Genomic DNA, 20,671 nt, shown 5'->3' with positions numbered 1-20,671 from the left:
AGGGTCTTGATTACGCGTCTGCAGACTGCTGTGCATTGCGCCCGACACGCAGATATCGTATAATAGTAGTCTAGACGCAGGCTCAAGGCCCTCGGTTCCATTTTTGTGACCAGGTATCACATTGCCTCAATAGCACCCAGCAAGTATCTGGAGTTTTTCAGGGTGCTGGGACTTTGGGAATGCATGTGATGGAGGAGAGGGCACAATAGACCCTGGGTCGCAGTGCATACCTCATTTTCAAATCTAAATCTAAATCTAATAATAGTAGTCACATTCAAAACCAATTGTTCAAAAATGAACATGTGCGTTAGGACCACAAGGTCCCTACTTAGACGGCGTGCAGCAATAAATTTAGTTTTATTATTTTACATATTAAGATAAGAAGCATGTTAGAATATACAGTCCACTAATCCTAAATATGTATGCTCAAATATATTTAACAGGCATACATACATACATAAGCAAATATACACTCATATGATAACTTGTAGACCTAAGATGTATATTATATTTACGCAATTGATTACAAGTGCACATGTGCACTTGAAAACAATCCCATAACATGTAGCATAAACAATGTGCTACATACATACGGACATACACACACACACATGTATTGAGTTGTACTTAAAAACAACCCTATTTTACTTAGATAGTAACATTTAATTAGATAGTAAGATTTGTAAATAGTATATAAGCGATGCATTTAACAAAATAAAATTAGAATGAATAAGTTCTCAGCCCAATGAAGTCTTTTTCTGTCCCCCACCAGCGGTAAGGCAATTAGAATCTTCATTGAGTTTAATAATTGGTCTTACAAATCAATTATATACCAATTCTTCGGCTCTTTGCTTTAAAATTTATTTTTAAGATGTTAAGGCATATCATTGCTTCACAGTATACATCAAGATTTATAAAATCTTACGGCCTTTGATTCCAAAGACACAAAACTTGGGGTGGGCTTTAGTTTAGCATCCCACGATTTCAGGGTTAAGAGGGGTATGGTTGGATAGAGGAGATTCTCCAGATCACGAATATATATAATTATTGCCGCCGGAAACTTATAGTTTTCGAGATATTTGCATTTTAAGTTGAAAATTTCACAAATTTCATTTCACAATTTCTCGATTTATGGTTATATTTTCTTTTATATTATGCACTTATTATACACTAACTTTTCACTTCAGTGTTTCTACATATTTATTTTATATTAAATATTTAAGTATTTGCTTTAAATAAGCATTTAATTTTTACACAATTTTCGTAATATGAACAATAACAAATGGGTTCCATGTTGTCAGATAATAAGTGTTGCCATATCTATTATATATATAGATATATATAAATATATATTTTGAAAGCGAATTAAAATGAACAATAAAAGAGGATTATACCCCAAATACATGAACTATTATTTTATTCATTCCCTACTATTGATAAATTATGGTATTGGATTGGCCAGGGTTATTTTTTTGAAGCGCGGCCGAAGGCCGCCAGTGCGGAAAGAAGTTTGACGCGATTAAATTATGAACACCCCGGTGTTGGACCGACCAGGGTTATTTTTTTGAAGCGCGGCCGAAGGCCGCCAGTGCAGAAAGAAGTTTGACGTGATTGAATTATGAACACCCCGGTGTTGGACCGACCAGGGTTAGTTTTTTGAAGCGCGGCCGAAGGCCGCCAGTGCAGATAGGAGTTTGACGCGATTGAATTATCAACACCCCGGTGTTGGACCGACCAGGGTTATTTTTTTGAAGCGCGGCCGAAGGCCGCCAGTGCAGAAAGAAGTTTGACGCGATTGAATTATGAACACCCCGGTGTTGGACAGACCAAGGTTATTTTTTTGAAGCGCGGCCGAAGGCCGCCAGTGCAAATAAAAAATCTTTACAAAAAAAAAAGCAATGTTAAAGAGAATATATCACTCTCGATTCCCACAACAGCCGGTTCTGCGATACCGGAATTGACCCGGATTTTATCCGGCCAAGGGCTGTTATTTCGACGATCTAACCCTGTTTGGATCGGTAAGTCTTAGATTAAGTTTGTCGTCACTGGAGCAACGCCTAGCAGCAGGGTTGCTCCGTATCCTCCTGACCCGTGCTGGCATCGAGTCCAACCCGGGCCCCGAGGTATTCTACTGCTGCGTATGCGCAAAAAGGCTCCATCCAAATTCCACCTCGGTTAGGTGCAATACATGCAATGGATGGAGCCATCTTAAGACCTGCTCGGGCCTTAAGACACATAGGGAGTGGACCACGAGTTACGTGGCCCCATGCTGTCAACGCAATAATGCGACATCTGCCTCAACGGCCGTGCAACCTGCACCATGTTCGCGCACTGCGCTGCCACTCCAGTCGAGTGGCCAAAATAGGACCTCCACGGTCCTAAGGAGCTCACAAAGACAGCACAACTCCCAATCTGACCAACCTCCCCCCCCCCACCTTCATCCAGCTCCAATCCCCGTGCGAGAACCACACAGCAACTCCTGGTTCCTCGCACAGTCTGTTCCGTGTGTCAGACCATAATACGCCGGAATGTCACATCAGTCAAGTGCAATTTCTGTACTGGCTGGTGTCACTTTCTGTCGTGTTCTGGCCTGCGCACCACACGAGAGTGGAGTGCGTCGTATGTTGCCCCATGCTGTGGGAGTCTGCCCCCGCAATCACAAACAGTGGCGTCGCCAACCAACACCATAGTGCGACAACCGCCCATGCGGATAGCACAGCTGCAACAACCACCACCTACACGCACCCCACTCACCCCCAGGATCACGACTGGACACCCGCGACAAACGCGACTCTTACAATTTAACTGCAACGGACTCCAGAGCAAGATCGAGGAGATAGTTGCATTTATGAGCCGGGAGCGCGTAACGATAGCTGCGGTCCAAGAAACCAAGTTAAACAGCCGCTCAGATCTTCTGAGTTGTGCAGGTTTCAACGTTTTACGTAAGGATCGCGAGCGAGATAATGGTGGAGGCCTAGCCTTCATATTGCACAACACCGTGCAATATCGTCTAATCGATGTTGACATCGACCGCAGGGACACTACCTTAGAATGTCAGGGAATAGCTGTCCGGTCAGGCGATGTCGAGCTCGAAATATTTAATATATACATCCCCCCAGTTACATGTTGCCCAACAGGATATCACCCGAATATAGATGCGCTACTTCGTGGTGAAAACCGTCTGGTGCTAGGCGACTTTAACGCGCATCACGATCTTTGGCATTCCTGCCTATCAAACGATCGTAGGGGGATGGAGCTGGCGGAACAGATAGACGATTCGACATTCTGCACAATGAATGACGAAGCCCCCACCAGAATTATGGGCACCTGTAATAGCTCGCCAGATATTACCATCGCTAGCGGTGGTCTGATAAATAGTATAACCTGGCGACCTATGCTAACTCTTGCATCAGACCATCTGCCCATAATTATCTCGATCGAGAAACCTCCTGACTTTATTTCTGTGGATAACCGCACCTATGTTAACTTTAACAAAGCTAACTGGGTCGGCTTCACAGAATTTACTGAGAGCACCTTCAACGCACTATCCATTCCTACGGACGTCATCGTTGGCGAGCGTCAATTCCGCAAGGTGATCGCTGCTGCTACAGCTCGCTTCATACCGGCTGGAAGAATAGCGGAACTCCGCCCTAATTTCCCAGCCGAAGCAGCTGTATTAGCAAATGAGCGCGACACCTTACGCCATGCCGATCCCTGTGATCCCCGAATAAGGGATCTCAATTTGGAGATTCGGCAAATGGTAAACCATCATAAGCGGACAAAATGGATAGAGCACCTGAAGTCCTGCAACCTCTCCACCGGTGTGAGTAAGCTTTGGACTACTGTCAAGGCCCTGTCAAATCCGAGGAAACATGACGATCGGGTTGAAATCCAATTCGATGGCCATGCCTCCTCGGACCCGAAGAAGTGCGCGAGCTACTTTAGCCGGCAGTTTATACTGCACCCTTCGACCGACAAGGCCAAACGATGTGTTACCCGACGGTTGCGCAAAATGCCAAAAGACTGCGCACCACTTACTTTCACCGATGAGGAGGTTCAGAATGTCATCAAAAAGGCGAAATCGTCCAAATCCATCGGCCCTGACGGAATAAACATGCTGATGTTAAAACATCTAGGCCCAACGGGAGTAAACTACCTCCCCAAGGTCCTCAACCTGTCGATATCCACTCTTCAAATACCCGATGTGTGGAAAGTCGGAAGAGTGGTCCCACTACTGAAACCTGGGAAACCCGCCAACAAAGGGGAGTCTTATCGCCCGATAACTCTCCTTTCCCCAGTAGAGAAGACACTTGAGGCCTTGTTACTCCCGTCATTCACCCACCACCTGAGCCTAGCAGACCATCAGCATGGTTTCCGTAAAGTGCACAGTACCACCACAGCACTTAGCGTCATAAACGCCCAGATAGTTCATGGCCTGAACCAGAAGCCACCCTGCGAGAGGACGATCCTCGTAGCGTTGGACTTGTCAAAAGCTTTTGACACAGTCAATCATGCAACGCTACTTGAGGACCTGGAACAATCAACGCTCCCTCCAGGGTTGAAGCGGTGGACCATGAACTACCTGAGCGGTCGACACTCATCCGTACTATTTCGAGGTCAAAACTCCAAACTCAGGAAAATTAAACAGGGGGTTCCGCAGGGCGGTGTCCTCTCCCCGCTACTGTTTAATTTCTACATTTCGAAACTCCCCCAGCCACCAGCGGGAATTTCAATGACCTCGTACGCAGATGACTGTACGATATTGACGTCGGGCAATGGAATCGATGGCATGTGTTCAAAAGTAAACGGCTACCTCTCCGATCTTTCTCGCTTCTTTTCTGCAAGGAACTTAACACTCTCCCCCACTAAATCCACAGCGACCATCTTCACCAATTGGACGAAGGAGTACAGACTGGACCTGAACATTTCAGTCGATGGCACAAAAATTCCGACAGTAAATAACCCTAAAATTTTAGGCGTCACTTTGGACAGTCTGTGCTCTTTCACTCCTCACACGACCGCGATAACCGCCAAAGTACAGAGCCGCAACAAAATCCTCAAGTCACTTGCCGGCAGCTCATGGGGAAAGGACAAAGAAACGTTGTTGGCAACATACAAGGCAATCGGCCGGCCGGTCCTCAATTATGCAGCCGCAATATGGTCGCCTGGATGTAGTGACACGCAGAATAAGAAGCTCCAGACTTGTCAGAACACTGCACTCCGGACTATCACGGGGTGCCTCTTGATGTCCCCAATCGAACACCTACACAGCGAGGGCCGTATGCTTCCGGTTAAGGAACATAATGAGCTCCTCTCCAAGCAGTTTCTGCTGGGATGTTTTCGCAGAAACCACCCCTGCAGACGCCTGCTTGCAGCGGAGCAGCCTCCTAGGAACATCAAGAGGTCCTTCCTTGACTACGTCGACGACATCAGACAGCACGTCGACCAGACTTCGGATGCAACTAACTTCAGACAAGCACTGACCGCCATTCACAGTGGAGCCATTAACACCTTCACCGACTCCCTTTCAGTGAATGGCGTAATACGAGTCAAACCACCACCCATTGCAGACACAGAGCTCGAGTTGCCTCGCGAATCTAGAGTGACCCTCGCGCAACTTCGTTCTGGATACTGTAGCAGGTTAAACTCCTACCTATCCAGAATAGACCCCGACATACTAAACACATGTCCTGCATGCAATGAGTCTCCGCATGACACTAACCACCTCTTTGCATGCCCTACAAACCCCACTCATCTAACACCCCTTTCCCTATGGTCCGACCCCGTCGAAACAGCTCGTTTCCTGGGCCTTCCGTTAGATGACCTCGACGACAAAGAATCTAGAATTTATCACCCAAACGGGGATTAGATAATCGTTATAACAACAACAGAATATATCACTCTCTATAAACTTCAATTTTTATTAAGGATAATTATAATAACAGTGAAGATTTTGAAAATTTGATATATGAATACATATGGCGTAAAAATATAGTAAATCAGCATCATGATCCATTTGTGAAATTATCAGATGCAATAAAACATACGTTTAAGCCATAAAACCTTTTTCTTTTATTAAAAGGAAAATTAAGTTCATAATATTTTGTAGAGGGTGATTGGGTTTTTTATTTATTTTCATTGCTTTCATCCGTTTGGATATGGCAACACTTATTATCTGACAACATGGAACCCATTTGTTATGGTTCATATTACGAAAATTGTGTAAAAATTAAATGCTTATTTAAAACAAATACTAAAATATTTTATATAAAATCAATATATAGAAATATTGTATTGAAGTGTTAGTGTGTAATAAGTGCATAATATAAAAGAAAAGATAACCATAAATCGAGAAATTGTAAAATGAAATTTGTCAATATTTCAACTTAAAATGCAAATATCTCGAAAACTATAAGTTTCCGGCGACAAAAATTATATATATTCGAGATCTGGAGAATCTCCTCTATCCAACCATACCCCTCTTAAACCTGAAATCGTGGGATGCTAAACTAAAGTTTTCCCAAAACTTGTTTTAATTAGATAAAATATCGCTATTTCGCGAAAGCTTTATACACTTGCCTATTGCCTGACGATATGAATGAATACCTGGATTTCCGGTTACGTAGACCCGATTGATGTGGGAACGGTTGCAGTAAGTCCGAGGTTTTGCTTCATATTTTCTGTCTCATGGTTACGTATTTCACACTATGCTTGTATTTTTAGACGCCCTGGATGGGCCGAGATATAAAAAGCAGGTATTTTTGTTTTTTTTTATTATTCTTTTTATGGAAGAATATGTTCTTCCAACAATTTGACCGATTTCACTGTATGTTTTTCTTCAAAGTTTTAACCATTATTTACCTTTCAGAGAATCCCTTTGTTTTCTTTAAGGCGAGATTCGATGTTCTAAATTTAATAACAAACTGAATAAAACAAAAATCGTTTAAAATTGCTACTTTTACAAAAACAAGTAAATCTATATATTTCCCACACTTTTACTCTTGGTTTTAACGGAAAGAATTCCCAATTTACTACTTTTACGCAGACTTTTCTGCGCTGCGAAAATGCAATTTTATGTAATTTTATCGATAAAACTATGGTCAGATTTTACTGCTTTATATTCTATGAGATTATGCAATAACTAATAAAGCTCTTAGTGTGATTTTAATCTGAAATTTAGTATATAAAAGATATTTTGTAATAAAAGAAAATAAAACAAAAGCGTGTACGCAGTATTTTTCTGCGGAGTGTACATATATATTTTCTTAAGCTGGAAAACGTCCGCTATCCGTACATACCCATTTGAACGCCGATTTCGTGGAAAGCTATTCTAAGTCTCAGCCATTTTCTCCATTATAAATTATTTGCCCTTCACAGCTATATACATATGTATGTTCTTACCTAACGTGGGATGGTACTTCTTCAACGGCCTTATATTTCCCGCTCCACACCAAAAAACGTTTCTCGAGGTTGTTGGGACTATGGCTATGAATAGCTTTCCCCGTTTGTTGGCTAAAAAATTTACCAATTTTAAAATTCTCGCCACAATATTTTTGATTTGCCACAATATTTACTATCCAGTACATTATTACGGTAACTTTAACGCAATAAAATAAAGATATATATTTCCTGGAATTTCACAACTACTTTATTTTCGGAGTAAGGCATTAACTACACGTTCAATATTTATTGTACGTGATCCAGTATCGCAATATTTCTTAAATGAGTAGCCAGCATTATTGATGGAACGCGATCCATTTCACAATATTGTAACGGATATCTCGATAATTCGTTTACCTTGTAACTCACTCTTGAGTTCAATCCCTGGATTGTTAGATTAAACTCCCAATTTAATGGCTAATACATATGTCTATATTGCTAGTTCCAATAACTCTAACTAGAATTTTGTTTGCTTCACAATCCAGCAGTTCTCATAAGGAATATCTTTAGACGAAACCTTTTGCTTATATTTTTATACGTTTGTATGCAATCACATATATTGATATGAAATTCCTTATGTGAATATCTATCATAGCATGCATAATTGACTACATTTTAATTCAAAGATTCTATTTTAAAGAAATATTTGTAGTCAATGTGAAAAAAGTACCTGCTTTTTAAATATTTCTTATGTTTGATAGTACAATATACATTAATATGGATGTATATAGGCTATGGGCATACTATAAACATAACATACCAATTTATATAAATCCCACCTTTAATATATCATATTTACATCTTCACGTCTTCAAATCACTATATTATCACTTATCAGTATTTACATATGCGCGCACACCGATAGTTTGAAAAAATACTATCGGTAATGCCAATAATTTTTCCGCTTGAAATCTACTCATTTTCACTGGTTTAAATAAAGAGACTTTGGTTTTGTTCACTTAATGTTTTTAAACAATTTTTGGATTTATTTACAAAACAAACCATGAAAAATATGGAAAACACTAAAAAAAATAATTAAGTTACATATAAAACTTTTCATGTTACTATATAAACTGTTCTGAGAGCAAACGCGTTATAAAAAGGTAAATTTTTGATATATGTTTACTAATGTAACAAGAGGTCAAGAAATTTATATTTAATACGTTTCGGTCAAGTACTTTCCGCCTCAAATATCCACTTGTTTTTTTATAATTTGTTAACGTTTGTAGTGTTTAATGCAGTTTTCCTCTATTATATTAGCAATCCAGTCTGGCTAAATATTCTCCTAGACTCTGTAAAAGAAAAATTAATTATAATGCCTCTGGGTGTATGTATGAGTATGTAAGTATATGCATATAATGTGAAATTCCTATAATATGATTCAATTTCATAATTTTATTCACCAAAATCAGAAGTCCTTAATAAAAGGAAGGAAGGTTTCTTAGCAATTTTTATTCACGGTTCTTAATTCTTATTAAAATACAGGAAAAATGTGGCGTAACGTCCAGGTAATTGTAAATATATCCACAACATTTCTTCTAACGCATCCAGATATATTCATAATATAAGTTAACTCATTTTTATACCATGAACAGGGTATATTAAGTTTGCCACGACGTTTGTAACACCCAGAAGGAAGCGTCTTAGATCCTATAAAATATATACATACGCTAGGTAGAAAAAGTCTCCGCTCACCAATCCGTGGAATGTGTTTCAATAAAAATATTAATAATATATATGCGTTTTTGAAGTTCTTTTCAGAATATCAGATGCGTATGCTAGTAGCATTACAGTCGCCAAATTTCATGTAATTCCTATGTGCGCTTGTAAAGTTAACGGCATTTTTTGAATTCTACTAAAGGAGAATAAGCAGATAAAGTATCCGCTCATTGCTTATAACATAAGTTTATTGTGCGTTGTAAAAATACGATTTAAAAAAAGAATATGCAGCGACATAGCAAGAAAAATATTAAAAATTGTTGGATGTCATGGGCGAGTGGCACGCAAAAAGCCATTCATTTCCTTAAAAAACCGCATTTAGCGCATTGCATTCGCAAACGAACATACAACCAAGCCTATATCTTTCTGGGAATCAGTTTTATGGTCGAATAAGACCAAATATAGGATATTTGGAAAAAAAGAAACGCATGGTGTGGCGAAAAACTGGTACGGCCTTTGAAGCGCGAAATCTTACTTCAACCGTAAAGCATGGTGGGGGTGGAGTTCAATTGAGGGGGTGTATGGCAGCAAGTGGAGTTGGTGGCATTGAGTTTATGAAGAAAAAAAATAAATTTGTTTATCTAAATATTTTAAAACGATAAATGAAGCAAAGTGCTGCCAAATTAGGATTTCCAAACGTGTTTTGTTTCCAACAGGACAATGACCCTAAGCATATAGCAGAACTTGTTCGCCTTTGGCTTCTTTACAATGCTACAAAACAGCTACATTCACCTCCAAAATCACCTGACTTCAATCCAATTGAGCATTTATGGGCTCTATTGGAGCGCAGAATTGGCACACATACGATTACCAGCAAAGAAATGCTCAATACCGTTATATTGGACGAATGGAGTAAAATGTCAGCCCAAGATACGAGAAAATTAGTACATTCCATGCCTAAACGTCTAGCAGAAGCTCTAAAATTTCGAGGCCACCCCACCAGCTATTAAACTTTTTATATAATATTTACTTGATATTATTGTATTCCGGTTGATGAGCGGAGACTTTTTCTGTTTAAGTTATTTGTTTATAAAATGAAAATGAACTCTGTGGCTTTTGTTTATTGAATAATTTGAAAATAAGAGTAAATTTTTTTAAGCGAAAAGATATGATTTAATACGAAAAAGAAATTCTTAATTGGTCAAACTTTTATTTCAGCTCAAAAGATTTTATACCCAGTGACTTTTTCTACCTAGTGTACATAAATGATCAGCAAGATGAGCTGAGTTGATATAGCCATGTCCGTCTGTCTGTCCGTCCGTCTGTATATACGGGAATTGGTCCCTCAGTTTTTAAGCTATCGATCCAAAATTTTGCACCTATCCTTTCTTCACTAAGAAGCTGCTTATTTGGGGGATGGGCCGGTATCGGACCACTATAGCATATAGCTGCCATACATCGGAAAGTGCTTGCATGGAAAACTTTTTCATTTGACGTGATATCTTCCCGAAATTTGGCGTGGGTTATTATCTAAGGCAATAATGCAATCTCCGAAGAAATTGTTCAGATAAGATAACTATATCATATAGCTGCCTTCCAAATTGAACGATCGGAATCAAGTTCTGTGAAGGGTATTATAGCTTCAATGCAACCCAAGTTAACGTTTTTTTCCTGTTGATTCAAAATAAAATTTTTTATTATTCTTCAGTAAAGCAGTTATGCAATTAACAGCCGAATTAAAAGTGAAACTTAATTGTAAGCTTATAATAATCACCAACTTAATATTTTTTGCGATGGCAGCGCGAGGCCTCAGCAGCGATGCACACTGCTAGTGTCGTGCGTCATTATATTACTAGATAGATTGAAGTGGAGTCACCACGACTCATCTAGCGCCAGCATATTGATGAACTCCAATATACTGGTAGGTGCTAGTGAAGCGATGCGATCCCTGTTTGGCTTTAATTCTGTGTCAGCAGACTGCTGTGCAGTCCCCTAGCAAGTGTTCTGGGGTTTCCGGTTCCATGTCACAGAACCGACAGTTTGCAGAAGAGGCTAATCCCAAGTTGAATAGATTCCTTCTTAGTATCGAACGTTTGCGTTCGAAAGCCAAGTGCTTGAAAAGTTTTATTTGGGAGAGTTTAACGTATACGTATAACTCCTACGGATTTGACCTTTGGTCGACACGGACTTAGCTTGAACTCTTAGATGGATCGGTTTGAACCCTGAACTGGTGGTCGTGGTATCCTGTCACCTGAGTATGTAGGGGTGACACCCTGCAGAAATGGCTGATGGGCTAATGCCAAGGCCGCCTCCGTCCCGTTAAAACCATGGCAGGCCTCAGATGTGGTAGGTGTTTGTTGAGATGACTCCTTCTTTGCGCTGGTCGGCTCTGAACGCACTGCCTCATAAGGGCGTGCGTCAACCCTCACCTTGGTCTCGTAACCGAGACAACCTTGGGACCATTTAAAGGCGACTACCTTTCCAAGAGACGGATAGCGGCTCTGAGTGGGGACCCAATCACAATGAACACTAACAACAATATAACCAAGGACGAGGGAGGAAGCGGGTCGAAACCGACCTCTTCAAAAGTGGACAGTTCCCTTAGGGGGGGCATCCTTACCGATGGGGACGAAACCGTCTCCGCCTAAGGGTGAGAAGAAAAATTCCGGGGGTAAAAGGCTTACCATCTCCAGAGGCGGTAACGCGGGGGGAGTGGGCAGGAATCTGCCGACTGACACCTTAGGCAGGGCAGAAGTGCGCGGCGGAATCGCCAGCACTAGCAGAGGAACCTCTGTTAAGTACATGGGGGAATCGCCTGACTACAGCTAAAAAGCTGAAGTCTGACCGTCGGCTGGCTACCAAGATTTTGGAGCGTTACGGTGGCAAGCAGACTGACCAGAAATCTGGTCAGCATGCTAGCACACTTGAGTGGGCCAAAAGGGTGCTAAGCGACGTCAATGACGGGAAAGTGGGGCCGAGCGAACCCCACACCTCGATGAAGCGACAGAGGTCGCAGGAGGGGAATCCTCCCTCGGCAAGAAGCCTCGAGTCGGAGCGGCACCGATGTTTAGCGAAATCGGTAAGCTCGCCTGCTCAATTGAGCTCGGGGTATACGATAGCAGCAGGGGAGATGGAGCCATCTCCCATGAAGAGTGGAAGCGGGTAGCGAAGGACCACCCTGGACCACCCCCTAGATGTGAAAGTGCCGGGTGGAATCTCGGATTATACAAACTTATAAGGTGTGCCGACGAACGGTCGGCATTCCTTTATAAGGAGGCGGTAGCCAGGGTGGGGGAAGTATGGAAGGGAGCAAGGCTCGAGGCGGTGGCCAAATCGGATCTTCCGATGCGACCTCGTGCTCGTGTCTGGCTTCCTGCCGAACCCTCTACCCCGTCCGAAATTGAAGAGATATTGCGGTACTGCAATCCATCTCTTCCCACCCAAGACTGGAAGGTGGTTAGGCTGGAGAGGACCGAGGAACCATATCGGCGAGCGCAGATACTCCTAAACAAAGAGTCCCTCGCTCCTCTCAGCATTGCAAAGGGGGCCATAAGCTATGGCTTCGAGAGTGTCGTCCTTAGGATTCTCCCAACTGAAGCCAGGGCTGATGGCCCGTTGTTACCAGCTGAGGTGAAAGAGAGTGGGAGAGCGACCCACTCTAAAATGGACATCGACCTCATCCTCTCGGATACGGTGAGCACGGGGGCAGATCGTCAGGCGATGATGGATCCGTCTTCAATCTCGACCGCCTGTTCGAGGCTGCTGGGGTCGATAGTGCGGATGATGGTGCGGAACTCGCACTGCTGGAGAGGAGTTTGGAGGATGAGGATCCTCCAAATTAACCTCCAGCACTCAAAGGCGGCCTCCGCCGAACTAGTGCTTCGTCTAGGACGGGACGAAGCAGACGTTGTCCTTATCCAGGAACCGTGGCTGAGCAGAAACGGTATCACTGGTCTAAGGACAAAGAGCCACAAGCTCCTGGTGGCAAACAGTACAGGTAGGACCAGAGCCTGCTTGTTGATCAGAAACGAACTTAACGTTTTTCTTTTACATAATTTCAGTAACGAGGATGTCGTCGCTGCTAGACTGGAGGACAGCGCTGGAGAACTCTGGCTTGTCTCAGCCTACATGCCGCACGACGACGAGGTGGAGCCACATCCGTACCTGCTGAGGAGAGCTCTGGCAGAGGCCAGGCGCAAAGGGGCCGGAGTCTTAATAGCCTCGGATGCTAACTCAAGGCACACCGTCTGGGGGAGCTCGGACCTTAACGAAAGAGGTGATTCACTTTTTGATTTTATTTGTAGTGTAGATCTTTCTATATGTAATAGGGGGAACAGCCCTACTTTTGTGACTGCTAGCAGGGCGGAAGTCCTTGACGTTACGCTAGCCTCTAGGGAAATCGCTCCCTTGATTTCGGAATGGAGGGTTCTAGACGACCATTCATTCTCGGATCATAAATATATTGGGTTCAGCTTAAAAGCCTCACGCCCGGAGCTCAAAACCTATAGAAATTTTAGGAATACCAACTGGGTCCTGTCTGCAGGAAGCTTCGATCAGCTCTTCCACCCGCACCCGACAGGGATTCAATCCTATCGGCGGATGCGGTCGATAAGCTCGTAGAGATTTTCAGCTCTGTTAGTAGAACTACTCTTGAGAGCTCCTGTCCTCTGAGAACTCAGAAAATCAAAGGGAAACCCCCTTGGTGAACTTCGGAGCTAACGGAGATCAGATCTTCGAGCAGAAGACTTTTCGAAAAAGCCCGTAAAAGCGGCTCTAGTGACGACTGGGCGTTGTACAAGGCCGGACTGGCCATCTACAAGTCCGAGTTGAAGAAAGCCAAGAGAGTTTCGTGGAGAGCCTTCTGCGGTAGTTAAGAGGGCTGTCATGAGTCCTCACGATTCAGGCGCATTCTTGCAAAAAATTCTACTCCAGTGGGGTATCTAAAAAATGCAGATAGTAGTTGGACAACGAGTAGCGAGGAGTCGTTGAAACTACTCCTGGATGCTCATTTTCCACTAAATCACTCTGCTGAAAAAGTGCCACTGGGGGAGCTGCAGAAGGGCTGTAAAGCCTTCTTGGACCTTCTGGACGATCGTCACCTTACTTGGGCGTTGAAATCCTTCAAACCCTTTAAGGCCCCGGGGCCCGATGGCATTATTCCAGCGCAATTACAGCGTACGATTAAGATGTCATTGAGTTGGCTGGCCCCCATCTACGCGAACTGTGTCAGATTAGGCCATGTCCCGAAAGTCTGAAGACAGGTTAAGGTTACTTTCATTCCGAAGGCCGGCAAAAGCTCTCACGTCGGTGAAAAAGATTTCAGACCCATCAGCCTATCCTCGTTTCTGTTGAAAACATTAGAGAGGCTTATGGATCTGTACATTAGGAGCAGAATACCGAGGGGTAAACTGTTACGGGCGCAACATGCATATATCAAAGGCAGGTCGGTCGACACTGCTTTGCATGATGTAGTGTCATGGCTGGAAATAGCTATCAAGCACAAGGAATTTGCTGTGGGCACCTTCCTCGACATCGAGGGGGCCTTCAACAATGTGCGACCAGAGGCAGTGGTTAAAGCCCTCGAAAAGTTTGAGGTGGAATCTAACCTCAAGCACCTTATTTTTAGTCTTCTTTGCGACAAAACTGTCGCAGCGGAGTGGGGTGGTGCCAAGACTACTAGAAAAGTGAATAGGGGAACTCCGCAGGGGGGAGTACTCTCCCCACTGCTCTGGATAATGGTGGTTAACGACCTACTTATAGAACACGAGACGCAAGGCTGTCGGGTGACAGCATACGCTGATGATGTGATTCTTATGGTTAAGGGAAAGTTCCTGAATACCGTCTACGAACTCACCGAGGGGTACCTGAATGTGGTATCTAGCTGGGCGAATAGAAGCGGCCTAGCCGTCAACCCAAGTAAAACCGAAATGGATCTATTTACCAGGAGGTATAAGATACCAAATGCGCCTCTCCCCTCCTTCGGGGGTTCACTTCTTCAACCTACTGAGAAAGTGAAATACCTAAGGCTCATCCTCGATAGAAAACTTTCCTGGAGGCCAAATATTGAGGAGAGAGTTAAGAAGGCTTCGGTCGCCTTATACTGCTGCAAAGGGGCTATAGGGAAAGGGTGGGGACTCTCACCTAAGGTGGTGTTCTGGCTCTACGAAACCGTAGTTAAGCCAATAATGTTCTATGGTGGGTTCGTCTGGTAGAGGGCGCTAGAAAGATCCACAATAGCTAAAAAGCTTGAAAGGGTCCAAAGAGCGGCGCTCATCGAAATCTCCGGTGCACTGCGAACCACACCGACACTAGCTCTTAATGCTATTCTAAACATAGCACCTGTGGACATTGCCGGTAGGTGCATTGCCGCGAAGTGTGCTCTAAGGCTCAGGGAAGCTGGGCATTTGAAGAGGTCCGAACAAGGGCACTCTGAAATTCTTTCCTCCTTCAGCGGCATCCCAGAAAATATAGATCACTGCGTCACTGAAGCCACTCGAGGCGGTTCCTTCTCCGATCATATTCCAACGAGGGACATGTGGATGGGAAGAAGCCGCTGGAGAAGAGGCGCGGTGAGCTTTTTCACGGATGGATCGAGGCTAGGGGGGAAGGTTGGAGGGGGGGTTTTCTGCAAGGAGCTCTTCGTCAGTCTTAGCTTCAGGCTACCGGAGCACTGTAGTGTTTTTCAGGCGGAAGTGGCTGCTATCAAGGTGGCGCTAGAAGTACTGCTGCGTAGTGCAGCCTCGTTTGTAGAAGTGAGCATCCACTCTGATAGCAGGGCGGCAATACTAGCTTTGAGCGCGCGTACCGTGCAATCAAAGCTAGTCAAGGAGTGTCTGTTCTCTTTAGAGATAGCGTCTGGCTATTTCAACATCAGGCTCGTCTGGGTGCCTGGTCACTGCGGAATCTTTGGAAACTGCAAAGCCGATGAGCTAGCCAGGGGGGGCACCTTTGCCCCGCTCACATCGGAATGGGATCGGTTTGGATCTACGTTAGCGTCTTGCGCTCTAACGTTGGATCAATGGACCTCGCGTGCACTCAGCAGACGCTGGTCGACGACTAGTTCTTGTGTGACCGCGAGATCCTTCTGGCCAAGAGTGGATCGCAGGAGGTCGGGGGAACTTCTCGCCCTGAGCAAAGTGCATCTCGCCGCTATGGTAGGAGTTCTCACTGGACACTGTCCAATGGGCACTCATGCGATACGACTTGGTGTATTACCCGATGCTAGTTGCCAAAGTTGCATGGAGGAGGGCGAGGGAAATCATCCCGGCACTTTCTCCTCCAATGTCCGGCTTTCGCTAGGCTGCGATTGAAATATCTCGGCAATCACACGTTTGGCGGACCCGAATACTTATCCGAAATGGATATTGGCCGTCTTAACAAGTTTGTAGTCAGCACAATGCGTCTCGTCGACTTGTAAGGGTCTTTTGATCAAGATTATAGGAGTTTGTAGGTATCACAATGGACCGGCGTCTTAAGCTGTCCAAGTGGGATCCCTTCTTGGGATCGACCTCCTAACCTAACCTAACCAAACGTAAGGAGTACTATGACTAAGCTCTAGACTCTTATTTCGTACAGTAAGCTTTTATTTATAAAAATGTTCCATTGAGCGACATAGTGTCATCATCATGGCTTCATTCCTTAAATTGATTCTAGGTGCTATTTATTCGCTTCTGCGCAATTAAATAGGTATACATGATTTATTGCTTATGATATTTTAACTATTAGAAAACAAGTAAGAAAGTTCTAAGTTCGGGTGTAACCGAACATTTTATACTCTCGCATAAAATTACACTAGCTTGCTGTGTTCTGCACAACTTTTTGGGAACGAACAATAACAGTGGGTTAAACTCATTGAGTTCTGCAACCTATGGATTTCCGGAAGCTACTGGTAGTAACAAAAATCCGCGGAGAGGAGGAGCAGAAGCTATTCGACAAGAATTCATGGCATATTTTAACAACGAAGGAAAAGTTTATTGGGAGCTGTGATTGTTGTTTAGTAGTATTCAATGTAATATCATAATTGAATTTTAATAAAAATGCAGTTATTTTTACTTTTTTATATTTACATAAAAATATCAATATGCGTTAATATTTATTTCTTTTAATTGCAAACAGTTTAATTCGAATGTACTTTTATTTAAGGCAAGAAATTTAATTAATTTTTGAATGTATTGTAAGAAATAAAAAAAAGTACTCTTTCATTCAAACATAATAATGTTAATCGTTAACACCTTTGTTCTTGAAAATTTGAATAGCGGGTATGCAATACAATCCGATGGATTAGGAAATTCCCCTCACAAGTTAGGTAGCAAAATGTGAGACCACCATACCAACTTTTCTCGGAAATAACTGGAAGGGGGCGATACTTACAAAAACCGCTCTTTTCTCTATGTATAATATAATTAAAGCCTTATGAACCTTTTTTAGGGTTTAATAGAAATGAAAAGGTTTGTTTCAAATTTTATTTCATGTCACAATATATTTATTTATTAAGATTAATTCATTTGGACTTATGCTTTTTTTAAATGCTTCAAATTTTTAGGTAAAAATATTCTTTCTAGTAAATATATATTATACCTATACTGTATACATTGTGTAAAATTAATATTTCAGACTATTTAAATTCATCAAATTTGTTCTTCAACTAAACTATATACATAATATGGAAAATTTAAATTTCAGACTATTTAACTTTATCACATTTTTTAAAGAACGAAATCCCTTTCGTCAAAAACACCACTCATGGCATTCTGGAGAATATCAGAGGGAGGGGCGCGTGAAGACGATACACTCTTTGATTGTTTTACTAATCGTCGCATAAGGCACTGTACCACCCATGCAGTATCTTCTTGTAGTTCGCGAATTATCTCCTCCATTTTAGTAATTACTGGTAGATACGTCTTTCTTAAGTTTTTGGAATGCATTTTATTTTGCCCGATTTCTTCTTGCTTCTTTTCTATAGCTGCTATTAATGGTCTATGAATGGACATAAAAATATATTTTAGCTCATTTCTGTTACTTAAACATAATAAATTTACTTACTAGAACTAATAACTTCTGCCGAAGTCGTGTGGGTCGACTTAATGAATCAAATTCGGAAATAGAAATCAACGAACTAGAATCCTGTATAATAGTATAATATTATATTTGTTTGTATTAATACAAATATGAAATAAATAAAATTAATTAAAAGTATTACTTTTTACTTTTATTCTCCGCTTACTAGAAGCACCACAATTTGGTGTAGAATTGTCATCCCTCCAGATCCGCTTATTTTGAAAGTGCGGAGTTCGCGAATTTCTCGCAAACATTGCGACCTTACGGTTTTCCATTTTTTTTACGTCAAAAACATTTAAATTCGGCATTTCTAAATCTTGGCATAATTTTTTGGAAAGCCTGAGCTTTGGCATTTCGATCCAAATACATCGAAGATCTTACATTGTAAATACATTCGTTAGATTCTACCAATTGTATCAACTTTTCAATTTGGTCTTTTGACCATTTTATTTTATCCGTCATATCTGTTTAAATAAATCGAAGAATTAATATGCATAAAATACAAAACTTTCGAATCTTAATTTAAATTTCTTACCTCTTTTTTAATAAATATGAATTCACACAGACCTTTTCGAAAAAAAATTATTAACCGCTCGCTTCAACATACAAATATACTATGAACTATGCAACACGCTCTAAGTGTTGCGCAGTCGAACCGCACAAATATTTGCGAAAATTTTATGAAAGGGAATGACAGTAAACTCGATTCGAGTTGCTGGACTCTTTTTGTACGTGTGAATGCACAGAGCGACACCAAAAGAGAATTTGCCAATAATGAGGGTCCCAATGTAAACCCACACTTACTCTAAATGTTTCTTAATTTTTTAAGGTATTCGAAGTTACAATATTGGTTTTAACTATTTTTAGCAATTTTCTCTTTCCGTTTCAATTATAACCTTTTTTGTTTTTGAAAACATGGTTAAATTCATTTTTTTTTAATGTCTTTTTCTAATTTTAAAGCATATTCTTTTTATAATTTTCGTAATGTTATGAACATTTTATTAGAGCAGGTTTTAATTAAATTTGTATGAACGATTTGGTGAGGACTGTTAAAGTTCGTAGCTTCTTAACGTTTTCTTGACTATTTGCTTCTATTTGTTCGGGATCAATTATTGTTCTGTGGCTAAAGAAGAGCTCGAGAAGCTTCATACCGGTTGTAGAATGGATTGAGTTGTACTCAAAAATTGATTTATCTAGGAGTTCCACAAGCGATTCATACGTATTTTCTGATTTAAGCCAACATATTGTTTCGGTAAGAGTGGAGTGAAATCTCTCAACTTGACCGTTTGAACCACTTTTGTAGGGCTGGAGTTTTGTGAATCTCTATATTGAACTGAATAATCAGCGTGAATATGATTAGACTGGAATTAAATGATTCTTCATTGTCGAATATAATCACTTTTGGTATTAATAATTAAATTATAACGTCTCTAAGAGGTTGCTTCAAATCCTCGGCCGCTCGTGATTTAATTAGTTTTATAAGAGCGTATTTCGAAAATTTACCTATGGCGGTAAGAATGAGCTGTTTGTTAGTGTGGTAGATATCGATGTGGACAATGTGTCCATGGTACTCAGGTATTGGTATACTTTGAATTGCGTGTTTAGAAGGTTGAGGGTCATATTTATTAAGCTTACATATTCTGCATTGTTTTACGATTTTTTCAACCTTGGCTCACATTTGAGGCAAATAGAACTTTTCTAGAATTTGCATCTTGTTTTTTTCGCTATTTCGGTGGAACGATTGTGTTCGTTAATAATTTCAAAATAAATCTTTTGTAATATACCGAGTGTTCTTTCATCTGTTATGAAATAATTAACGACCGATGGGTTCAAATATGATTTAAGGATGTTGTCTAATTTTTCTTCGTCGAAAGTTACATCGGTTACCGTGTGACGATGATGGGTGGGAAGGGAATTTCGAACTTATAGTCAGTGCTATTTCCTACATTGAGAATGATTTGGTTTTTGAATTCATTAAGCGTAAGTACATTGGTAAATGGTATTAAATTCTGTGAGGAGCTTTCGTCGGTGTTTTGTGTCGCTATTATAGAGTTGATAAGGGAATTGAGAGATAAAGCATCTGCAATTTTATTCGTAGTTATTCTAATGGTATTCTTCCAAAATTGCTTTCAATCGCTTCATTTTAAAATTAGAGTTCTTATTAGATAAGACGTATGTTATTTGCTGATGGTCTGTAAAAATCTTTACTTTAGCACTCCCGTACATTTAGTTTCGAAGGCATTTCAGAGCCCAAATTATAGCTAACATTTCTCTTTCGTTTGTGGCATATGCCTCCTCGTTTTTACTGAGGGTCCCTGAAATGAATATGAAAATAATTTACTTTATCCTAGTTCTGAAAGAACGTTAACTATGTCGGGTTTGGGATACCGATCAGGGATAGTAAGGGTATTAAGTTTGACTTAATCAATAACGATACGATATTTTTTCTTTCCTGAAGCGTCAATTTTCTTCGGTACTTTTCATACCGGAGAGTTGTAAGGAGAGCGTGAAGGTC

The 20,671-nt window shown here is 41.5% G+C and overlaps 1 protein-coding gene and 2 long non-coding RNA genes across 3 annotated transcripts in view; 1 reads left to right on the top strand and 2 right to left on the bottom strand.

Moving 5' to 3' along the window:
• LOC118680215 (UPF0389 protein CG9231) overlaps positions 1-7,670 on the bottom strand; it is a 30,001-nt gene extending 22,331 nt beyond the window's left edge. The window contains exon 1 of the mRNA XM_036358946.2: positions 7,402-7,670. Within this exon, the coding sequence (XP_036214839.1) occupies positions 7,402-7,586 (185 nt within the window). The 5' untranslated portion in view covers positions 7,587-7,670. The remainder of the gene's footprint in view (positions 1-7,401) is intronic.
• A 685-nt stretch (positions 7,671-8,355) lies between these two features.
• Positions 8,356-18,227, top strand: LOC138857862 (uncharacterized). Its single transcript, XR_011397075.1, has 5 exons — positions 8,356-8,543; positions 8,701-8,781; positions 8,853-8,948; positions 17,782-17,989; positions 18,062-18,227. It is a non-coding gene; the product is annotated as an uncharacterized lncRNA (long non-coding RNA).
• Positions 17,982-19,014, bottom strand: LOC118680213 (uncharacterized). Its single transcript, XR_004975705.2, has 4 exons — positions 18,692-19,014; positions 18,299-18,620; positions 18,142-18,222; positions 17,982-18,075 (listed from the first exon to the last, which is right to left on the bottom strand). It is a non-coding gene; the product is annotated as an uncharacterized lncRNA (long non-coding RNA).
• Positions 19,015-20,671: the final 1,657 nt, after the last annotated feature.

The sequence above is a fragment of the Bactrocera oleae genome, chromosome 6 (genome assembly GCF_042242935.1).
Source record: "Bactrocera oleae isolate idBacOlea1 chromosome 6, idBacOlea1, whole genome shotgun sequence".
Classification (NCBI taxonomy): Eukaryota; Metazoa; Arthropoda; class Insecta; order Diptera; family Tephritidae; genus Bactrocera; species Bactrocera oleae.
This window is presented reverse-complemented; position numbering and strand designations above follow the sequence as displayed.